Source organism: Camelina sativa, chromosome 4, assembly GCF_000633955.1.
Source record: "Camelina sativa cultivar DH55 chromosome 4, Cs, whole genome shotgun sequence".
Lineage (NCBI taxonomy): Eukaryota > Viridiplantae > Streptophyta > Magnoliopsida > Brassicales > Brassicaceae > Camelina > Camelina sativa.
This window is the reverse complement of record NC_025688.1, coordinates 28410445-28421799: the sequence shown is the minus strand read 5'-3', so window position 1 is coordinate 28421799 and position 11355 is coordinate 28410445. Positions and strand designations below refer to the sequence as shown.

Sequence of the window (11355 nt, the reverse complement as noted above, 5' to 3'; positions counted from 1 at the left end):
AAAAAAAAAAAAAAAAAGGTAAACCGTGGCAAAGGAGGTGAATTCATTCATGGTCTCTCTCTCTCTATCATATTCGTATATGAGCTGTGTTTTCATCACACGAAGCCCTCTTCCTCCCTCAAAGCCCCGACCCGGAATTTTCCAATTCCCCTCATCATCTTCATCTTCATCATCATCATCATCTTCATCATCTCTTCTTCTTCTTCTTCTCTCTTTGTGCCTCACATAAATATTAAAAAAAGGGGTCTTGAGAGAGAGAGAGGTATTTTTGGTTTCTTACAGTTTTCGGGTTTCGCCTGAATTGTCTCTGACCTTCACTCTCTTTCTCTTTACTTTGAAATTCCCATTGATCTTCTCATTTGTGAGTTTAATGTCAATACGAATCTGTTGAAGAAAAAGGTCAGAGATTTTGTGCTCTGATTCTTCTATTCGAGGGTTTTTGTCTTCGTTGAGCTCTTCAAATTTCGTATTTTTATTATCTAATCGTATCATGTAATGTGTTATTGATTTCGATATGGTAACTGGGTTTTGATTAGTCTCTGAGCTATCCAAGCGAAAAGCTTTAGACTTTTTGTTTCTCTTGTTGCTGCTATTGAAAGATCTGTGTCTTCGTACCCTTTTAAGGAGTTTGTGATCATCGTTTTCAAGGTTGAGGCTTGAGAGAGAGAGAGATATATTAAGCAAAAAGTTTGGATTTTTTATTCCGGTAGCTGCAAGAATAACTTATTGCTCTTTTAGATTATATCTGATCAAGACAATGAGCCGTAGGGTAAGGAGAAAGTTGGAGGAGGGAAATGGGAAAGATAAGGTTGTTTTGCCAAGTTATCCTGAGACTAGCGGTGAGGATTTAGTAGTAGCTCCTGAGATTCTTCTTCATGGTTTTGTTGATTGGACTAGTCTGCCTTATGACACAGTGATTCAGTTGTTTACTTGTTTGAACTATCGCGATCGAGCTAGCTTGGCGTCAACTTGTAGGACGTGGAGAGTTCTTGGTGCTTCTTCTTGTTTGTGGAGTTCTTTGGATCTTCGTGCTCACAAGTTTGGTGCTACAATGGCGGCTTCTCTTGCTTCTAGGTGTGTTAATCTTCATAACTTGAGGTTTCGTGGGATTGAATCAGCTGATTCCCTTATACATCTCAAAGCAAGGAATCTACTTGAAGTAAGCGGCGATTATTGCAGGAAGATCACAGATGCTACATTGTCAATGATCGTGGCACGTCATGAGGCACTTGAGAGTCTCCAACTTGGACCAGACTTTTGTGAGAAGATCACTAGTGATGCTATAAAAGCTGTAGCCTTTTGTTGTCCAAAGCTTAAAAAGCTTCGCCTTTCCGGGATTAGAGATGTTACTTCTGAAGCCATTGAAGCTCTGGCCAAACATTGTCCACAGCTCACTGATCTCGGGTTCTTAGATTGTCTAAACATCGATGAGGAAGCTCTGGGGAACGTGGTATCTGTTCGGTACCTCTCTGTTGCTGGGACATCAAACATAAAATGGTCAATTGCATCGAATCAATGGGATAAGCTTCCGAAACTAACCTGTTTAGATGTCTCTAGGACTGACATTGGTCCCTCCACAGTTTCTAGGTTCTTGACATCGTCGCAGAGCATAAAAGTATTATGTGCTTTAAACTGTCATGTCCTCGAAGAGGATACAAGTTTCATCAGCTCCAACAGATTCAAAGGAAAAGTCATACTTGCTCTGTTCAGTAACGTTTTCGATGGACTTGCTTCTATATTCACCGGTTATACGAAGAAACCCAAGGAGATCTTTTCCTATTGGAGAGAATTGATGAAAACAACCAAGGATAAAGCCGTTGATGACATTATGCTTTGGAGCGAATGGTTTATCTCTCATACGCTTCTACGAACTGCAGAGTGTAATCCACAAGGATTGGATGATTTTTGGCTGAATCAAGGAGCCGCATTGCTGCTTACTTTAATGCAAAGCTCACAGGAAGATGTCCAAGAGAGATCAGCTACTGGACTTGCAACATTTGTAGTTATTGATGATGAGAATGCTAGTATAGACTGTGGAAGAGCTGAAGCAGTTATGAAAGATGGAGGTATCCGTCTTCTTCTAGAACTTGCTAAATCATGGCGAGAAGGGCTTCAGTCAGAAGCTGCAAAGGTTGCTTCTTCTTTTTGTCTTGTCATTTTTCGTACTGGAATTTTGATACTATTGACTGGACACACTAACATTTTTCTTTATTTGATTGTTTTAGGCTATTGCAAATTTGTCAGTAAATGCTAATGTTGCAAAGTCTGTTGCTGAAGAAGGAGGAATCAGAATTCTCGCTGGTTTGGCAAAGTCAACGAACAGACTTGTGGCTGAGGAAGCTGCTGGTGGACTATGGAATCTCTCTGTTGGAGAAGAGCATAAGGTAAGTCCTCCAATTATCTATAAGAATCTTGTTGTTACTCGATTTTTCAGCACACATATATATATTTTTTTCTCTATTAGAATGCTATTGCTCAAGCTGGAGGAGTGAAGGCACTGGTCGACCTTATATTTAGATGGCCAACTGGCTGTGATGGAGTCTTGGTACGCTTTCGCCACCTTGAAGCTTCACCCTTTTTGTTTTGTTTCTAGAGATACAATCGTAATATCCATACCTCTACAAAAAAAAAAAATTCATTACTAAATTTTAAAACCCTGCTTTAAACGGAGAAATCTTAGGATGTTTATGTGAATCCATTTGTAAAGAAGTGGTAGTTTGGACAAATCAATCTTCAGTTAGAAAGTGTCATTTTTGGATATTTCCCTTCTTTCTATATGGAGGATTTACCTAATTTATGTGATTAGGAACGAGCTGCGGGAGCATTAGCAAACTTAGCAGCAGATGATAAATGCAGCATGGAAGTCGCAACAGCGGGAGGTGTACATGCTCTTGTGATGTTAGCTCGGAATTGCAAGTACGAGGGAGTGCAAGAACAGGTAAATTCCGTTTCTTTGTTTTACAATATCTCTTTGTGAGTTGAGTTTGGAGATCTAACTGTGTTCTGCTTTTCAAGGCTGCTCGTGCTTTAGCTAATTTGGCTGCTCATGGAGACAGCAACAATAATAATGCTGCGGTTGGACAAGAAGCAGGCGCATTAGAAGCTCTTGTCCAACTTACACAATCGGCTCATGAAGGTGTTAGACAAGAAGCTGCTGGTGCGCTATGGAATTTGTCGTTTGATGATAAGAATCGAGAATCTATCGCTGCAGTTGGTGGCGTTGAAGCTTTGGTATGCTTCCAATTAGTTTTAATTTGATAGCATTGTTCATATGTAATGGGAATTGATCACTTTTGTTGATATTTTAGGTGGTGCTCGCGCAGTCTTGCTCAAATGCATCAACAGGTCTTCAAGAAAGAGCTGCTGGTGCACTTTGGGGATTATCTGTGTCAGAAGCAAACAGGTGCTAAAAACATCTTAATCTAAGTTTTATGTGTTGCGTATATAGATTGTCACCTGATTTGTTAAAGATTAATGCAGAAGCATAACAAGGCAAGACCATCTTGCTTTAACATGTTACACATGCTGATACCTTTTATTTTGCTTGCACTAAGTTATGGCTTTGGTTAGCGGAGAAGTCAAAGGAGTTTTTTATCAATTTATTGTTACTGTCATTTTCCTTGATAATAATCCTGCCATTGCTCTTTCTGATCTCCATCAGTGTCGCAATTGGACGTGAAGGTGGGGTTCCACCACTTATTGCACTTGCACGGTCTGAAGCCGAGGTAAGCAATTTGTTCTGAAGACTTGTGGCTTTGAGCTTAGTCATTAAGTGATAATCTGAGAAAATAAAACCTCAATGTGTTGGCTTTTTGTCTTCTTCAGGATGTACATGAAACTGCAGCAGGAGCTCTTTGGAATCTGGCTTTTAATCCTGGTAATGCACTCCGCATTGTTGAGGAAGGAGGAGTTCCAGCTCTTGTTCACTTGTGTTTGTCTTCCGTCTCAAAAATGGCACGATTCATGGCTGCATTAGCTTTGTCATACATGTTTGATGGAAGGTATATTTATATATATAACTCAGCTAATAAACATTCCAAAATTCTATCCGACTCTTACGGTTTTTGATATGTTTTCGATCTGAATTATCAATTTGCAATAGGATGGATGAATACGCTCTGATGATCGGAACTTCTTCATCAGAAAGCACATCTAAAAGCATTAGCTTAGATGGGGCAAGAACGATGGCACTTAAAAACATTGAAGCTTTTGTTAAAACTTTTATGGATCCTCAAATCTTTGCAGCTGCTCCTGTTTTATCTACTCCTATTATGTTGGCACAAGTGACAGAGAGAGCTCGCATACAAGAAGCTGGGCACTTGAGATGCAGGTTAATATATTTGCCTCTCTCTATCTCCATTGTGGTTTGATCAAGAACTGATTTGAAATTTTGAATACACATATATTGCTTTCTTTGCAGTGGGGCTGAAATTGGAAGATTTGTAACAATGTTACGCAATCCTAATTCGACACTCAAAGCATGCGCTGCGTTTGCACTTCTTCAGGTATGTAAATATGTGAAAACATACATTGTGCCGTGTTCTCTCTGTTGATGGTTAACAACTGATGCATATATTTTTTTTCTTGTTCTTCTTTCTGGTCAAACAGTTTACAATACCAGGTGGTCGTCATGCAGTGCATCACGCAAGCCTTATGCAGAATGGGGGAGAAGCAAGATTTCTTCGTTCTGCAGCTGCTGCTGCAAAAACGCCTCGTGAAGCTAAGATCTTTGTGAAGATTATCTTACGCAACCTCGAGCATCACCAGGCGGAATCTTCCATTTGAGCCTTTTAGAAAGAAAGAAAAAATGATAGTGCCATTGACTTAGAAATTACCTCTGTATCTCATCGAATAGACAAGAAGCTAAAGCCATACTGCAAAAACCAAACTTCTCAAGATGCTTTTATCAGATCCAAAGAATGTCCTCTCTATGACTTGTGTTCTTCTTTATCACGTTTTTGAGAAATTTTCTGTAATAACAGGTCCAAAGGATTAGGAAAGTGGTTTCTATATATCCTATCTTCTTTCATCATTCCTTTTTGGCTCTGCCTCTGTTCATCTTGTGACATTTATACTTTGACTTTAACACACAAAAATGTTGACTGAATTGACCTTAACACCCTCCTCTCTGTTATGTACCCTTAAATAAATCATCAGAGACTAGTTAAAAGAATGTCACCACCAGTACTGCAACCACTATTGATCTTCTCATCAGAAACTCGGGACAGTGGTACCCATGACTGAAACAGAGTGTTTCTGGTGGCCATCTCCATCTTTGCAAGACACAGACAGTTAACGGGCTAGAGCCAGCATTATCATTCATGTGCGTTAGTAGTATCCACTAAATGCTTCTTCTTGATACATCTATCTCTATGCATGTGTTTATCGCAGTATTTCTTCTGACCAGACAAAGCATCTTTGCTATTTCTCCGCCTCTTCCCATCTGTTCTTCAGCATCTTCCCGGTTCATTATCTTTTTCAACTATATGTAAACGAAACCCGCCACGATCTACAACGAAACGAAGAATATCAACAAACAAACCTGCAGAACAGTGCCACCACACCAACAAAACAACATTGCTTATAGAATACATAAACAGCGTACCTGCAGTAGCTTCTTTTCCACCTAGTCATGACATCAACAACTACGAGCACTTCTGTTGGATTCAGAATTTTCCTCACTGTCTTTTAGTTTTTCCATCATGCCTTTATAAATCTGTCACAAAGAGTCAATTTCATGAATAAATTAAAGCTGCAATAGAAATATAGAATTATGATACAACAATGACTCTCAAATATGAAAGATTAACTGAAGCCTCCTTGCAGTATCCATGATAACTACATAAGTCTTTTTTAGCTTCTTTTAGGCCTTGCTTATTAGCTACACATCTGCAGATTTTACATCAGCCCCTGCTGCATAAACCGGCACACCAACCTGAAACAAAGAGAGCATTAGGAATATTAATTATACAGAAACGAATATCATCACATGTTCACACAGAGGGAATATTGAATATAAGCACTCAAGCGCTCACATTTGGAAGTTAAAAAAGTATATTTTACTGGAAATGATGCATAGAAATAATGAACCGAAATAACTACCTACCACTAGATCTGGCTATGCTTGAAGGTGTCAATTCACCATATATCTTCACATGGTATGGTAGACGTGGATGATAAACAGAAGATAAGTGTGAGTTTCATGACTAAAGCTGCAATAGATGAAAGATTACCTGACGCAAAGCCTCCCTGCAGTTCTCCCTTTTCCCTGTCCAACATATTTAAAACCAAGAATAAGACAACCAAAATCGAGTTTATGAAATGCTTTTTGTCTGTTTAATTAATGAATGTTGTCACCAGAGCTGTAGGAAGTACATATTAAGCTCATCTTAGTATTATGACTAATACAGGTCCGNTTTTTTTTTTTTTTTTTTTTTTTTTTTTTTTTTTTTGTCGTCTATACAGGTCCGGTTTTGAAACTAATTTATTTACAAGATGTTTAGAATATCTTCTTGTAGAAACAATATAGAATAGAAACAGCGTACCTGCAGCAGCTTCTTCTCCAGGTAGTCATGGCATCAACAACCAGGTACTTATGTTGGATTCAGAAACTTCCTCACTGTCTTCTGTTGCGCTAATTAAATAATGCACGAAAGGAGCTTAGTCTTTCCTCAAGTCCATGAGTTCACTCTTGATGCCATCAGCCTTTAAGTATCATCATCTCCAGCTTGACTCCTTATTACAACAAACAATTCACAAAGCATTAGTCAGAGACAAACAATTGACGAAGATATATGAAGAAGTTGTGCAACATTGATATAGATTAAGTAAATGTTTTGGTAATATCATGAACTAAATGCAAATGATCAGAGCACATAAGCATTACGCAAGAAGACACAAAATAGGGCAACTCACAGTCACAGTGTAGCCTGAACCTTGGGCACCGTATCCAACTCCCTCATATATCTGATCCAACAGCGTCGTAAGTAAACACACACACACCCTTTTCCTGCATTATAAATCAAGAATAAATATCACACATTGTCGTACCTCTTCTACAGTCACATCATAACCAAAAAAAAAACAAAGAGAAGAAGAGCACTTTACCTTTCTCGTCCAAGCCCTCCTAGAAATAAAACGTTTTGGAGAGAAGCTGGCCCATTGCAGGACATGCTCATCTGCTCGTAATTTTGCTGATGTTGATATATCTGCAGGACACCAATCACAGAGAACACTCTTACATAAGTCTTTCAGATATCATTTAAAAAATACATATATCTGATATATGCAAAGGACGAAAGATATTTGATCAAAAGATCAAAGGAAACCTTATCAAGTGTGTGAATTTGAGAACCTTCTGCAATATTTTCACATCAGTCTGAAAGCCAGAGGAAGCCACCACAGCTTTTTTGCCTTTGTCTGCTCTGCAAAAATTAAAAGAAGACAACAACTTAACAAAATGATAAGTAGGAACTATTGAAACCAACAACAGCACCCTTTTCCTGCATTATAAATCAAGAATAAATATATCACAAAGTGTTATGTTCTAACGAAAAAAAATAGAAAAGAGAAGAAGAGCACTTTACCTTTCTCGTCAATCCCTCCCTCCTAGAAATAAAACGTTTTGGAAAAGAGCTGGCCCATTGCAGGACATGCTCTTCTGCTTGTAATTTTGCTTATGTTGATAGATCTGCAGGACACCAAACACAGAGAACACTCTTACATAAGTCTTTGATATCTTTTTAAAAAAACATATATCTGATTGATATATGCAAAGGAAGAAAGACATTTGATCAAAAGAACAAAGAAAACTTCACCATGTGTCTGCATTTGAGAACCTTCTACAATATTTTCACATCAGTCTGAAAGCCAGAGGAAGCCACCACAGCTTTTTTGCCTTTGTCTGCTCTGCAAAAATTAAAAGAAGACAACAACTTAACAAAATGATAAGTAGGAACTATTGAAACCAACAACAGCACCCTTTTCCTGCATTATAAATCAAGAATAAATATATCACAAAGTGTTATGTTCTAACGAAAAAAAATAGAAAAGAGAAGAAGAGCACTTTACCTTTCTCGTCAATCCCTCCCTCCTAGAAATAAAACGTTTTGGAAAAGAGCTGGCCCATTGCAGGACATGCTCTTCTGCTTGTAATTTTGCTTATGTTGATAGATCTGCAGGACACCAAACACAGAGAACACTCTTACATAAGTCTTTGATATCTTTTTAAAAAAACATATATCTGATTGATATATGCAAAGGAAGAAAGACATTTGATCAAAAGAACAAAGAAAACTTCACCATGTGTCTGCATTTGAGAACCTTCTACAATATTTTCACATCAGTCTGAAAGCCAGAGGAAGCCACCACAGCTTTTTTGCCTTTGTCTGCTCTGCAAAAATTAAAAGAAGACAACAACTTAACAAAATGATAAGTAGGTACTACTGAAACCAAAATGATAGAGTGAAACAACTATAAAGACCAAAACGCATCAGTACCTGTTAGCAAAACCGCCAAGAAACATCTCGGGTAACTCTTCTTCTCCAGCCACCTAATTAATTTAGCAAAGTGTAGATCATACACCTCTCCTTAAGCCATCACAATTTCACTAGCTGCTCATCATGTACGATCTGAAACATAGCCATGAGAAGCCACACCTGAGTGTTACTGATACCAAAACGATAAAGTGGAGTGAAACAACTATGAAAAACCACATGTTAGCAAACCCCGTGAGAAAGCTTAAAGACGTACCCAGGAGAAGAGTATGCAATGATCTGATCATAATTATTAGCTTCCAAAACATCTGCAAGACGAAGAAGAACAAAGCACCGTAAGGAACCAAAAAATAAAACAGAGAGTAAATAAAAGAAGTGTTAAGACTTAAGAGGAAGAACAAAACCCTTGAAGACTTTAGCATAGAAAAGAAGCGAAGCGTGTCCTTGTCTCGTTGTGAACATAATAAAAATATTCAATTTAGAAACCAAACCTTAGAAGAGTAACATGAATTCGAGTGACAACGATCAGTCAAAGCCATCATTGATCCATTGTAGGATCCTTCTCCACACACCTAAACCAACAAAACAAAACAAAAAACAACAAGTAAATCACATATGTAATTAGGAAAAACAGAGAGTAAAAGAAGAGTTAAGAGGAAGAACAAAACCCTTGAAGACGTTAGAAGAAGCAAAGCGTGTCCTTGTCTCCTTGAGACATCACCCTCATCGATAAAAGCATCAATCATAACCTGAAATAACAGAGCAAAAAGTAAATCAAGTGAACAATTTCATTATGAAAAAAAGCAACTTGATGCAATTTAGAAAACAAACCCTAGAAGCAATCAATCGTAGGACCCTCCTCCATAAATCTAAATTAAAAGCAACCAAAAAAAAGTAAGGAAACAAAAATAGCAGACGACGGGGGTGAGAATTATAAACCAAACCGTAGGAGGAGTGAGAATTCAGAAGCCAGGGGAGCGGGTCACCATAGACTCGCTTCCAAAAGACCTGCAAGAAGAACAAAACAAAAACAAGTTAGAGACTCGTGCGTGAAGAAGAAGAAGAATAATAATAGAGCGACACATGAACATAATAATTAAAAAGCTACAAAGATGCAATTGAGAGAGACGACCAAACCCTAGAAAATTTGCACAAGTAGGAACGAGCAATCAGCGATGAATGATCGAGTTGAAAACAACATCATCGAGTCATGGACCCGTCGGGATTAGAAGTATACCACACCAGCTTCCTTTTCAAGTTACGAAGGAGAACCAAAAACGAAAAAACAAAAAAAAGATGAAGATATGAGATGTTAGAAGTAGTGGAGCGTTATTTATAGAGAATGTAGTATATGTCGGTCATGATTTAACCTGCCTATTATTTCCTTTCTATTTTTGAACCGTTAGATTCATTAATTTAGGTTTTCCTTTCTATTTTTGAACCGTTAGATTCATTAATTTAGGTTTTCCTTTCTATTTTTGAACCGTTAGATTCATTAATTTAGGTTTTCCTTTCTATTTTTGAACCGTTAGATTCATTAATTTAGGTTTTCCTTTTTTTCTTTTATTTTGCCCAATTTTGATCTATATTGGTGACTGATTACTACTGCTTAACATGAACGGTCTCATAAAAAATCTAACAAACAAAAGAAAAGGAAATTGCCAGCTGGAATTTGTAGGTTTAATGCTGATGACCGTTAAAACATGAATGCTTTAGATCTCGACCGTCTATAAAGAAAAATAGATTGATGACCAAAAAAAAAAAAGGAAAAGGAAATTTGGCCAGCTGGACAAAATAGTCCAAGTTGGTTTGACTACCGACTTAATCTTACCCGTTTTAGAACATGAATAGGATTAGATCTCAACCGTCTATAAATATAACGCTCTCTCTCTCGTTCACATCTCTTCCTCACTATTTTTTTTCTTCTTCGTTCTCATTCCTCTCTGAGTCTCTGTAGTGTTAGGCGAGCGTAAAGTCTCTCCGCAACCTCTCTCGTTTCGTTGGTTGGTGGTTGACCAGGATTCTTCTAAACTGATGTTTTTATTTCAATCTACATCTATTTGATTTTCAAACTTGCTTATCTTTTTTTTCTAGGGTTTGGTTTCTAACTTGTTGTTCTGTTCTTTTTTTTTTTTCAGGTTTTGGATGATGATTTTATCAATCGACGATGATGGCTTTGATGGAAACGCTTCTTCTCTGTGCCACGTCTTCTGGGGTTTTGTTCCTCTGACTCTCTAGTACAGCATCTTCACTCGTTCGTTTCGTTTCGTTGGTGGTGTGACATTCTTAAAAACTAGTTTCTCTTGTTGTTGTTTTTTTTGAATCGATCATTGGGTTTTTTAGGGTTTGGTTTCTTCTAACTTGTTGTTCTGTATTTTTCTTCTTTTATTTTCAGGTTTCGATGATGATGATGATGGGTTTGATGGACACAAGCTAGTCTCTGGTGTCTTTGTTTGAATCGATACAGTTGCTTTTTTTTTCTTTTTTTTCTAGGGTTTGGTTTTAAACTTGATGTTCTGTTTTCCTTTTCAGGTTTTGGATTATGGTTTTTATCAATCAATGATGATGGCTTTTTAATGGACGCGCTTCTTCTGTGTGCTACGTCTTAATGGGTTTTATTCTTCATCTTAAGTCTTAAAACATCTTTTACTTTTTTCTATATATAAGTACTGAATTAACATCTCATTCTCTCTTTTGATGCAGATCGTGTGATGGCTTTGACTGATCCTCGTCACTCTCATTCAATGTTGCTCTTCCGGGTTTGGTTTCTAAGTTTCTAAATTGAATCGTTCAAGGCTTTTTTATTATTATATTTACTTCTTTGCTATGTTATTTCAGGTATTGGATGATGCTTTGATCG

General features: G+C 37.6%; 1 protein-coding gene across 1 annotated transcript; it reads left to right on the top strand.

Moving 5' to 3' along the window:
- On the top strand, window positions 63-5032 carry LOC104783044 (protein ARABIDILLO 1). Its single transcript, XM_010508126.2, has 11 exons — window positions 63-2131; window positions 2226-2384; window positions 2465-2545; window positions 2807-2938; window positions 3016-3231; window positions 3309-3403; window positions 3662-3725; window positions 3826-4001; window positions 4103-4330; window positions 4421-4505; window positions 4609-5032. Exons 1-11 carry the CDS (start codon window positions 758-760, stop codon window positions 4783-4785), a joined length of 2787 nt encoding a protein of 928 aa, XP_010506428.1. The 5' UTR covers window positions 63-757; the 3' UTR covers window positions 4786-5032.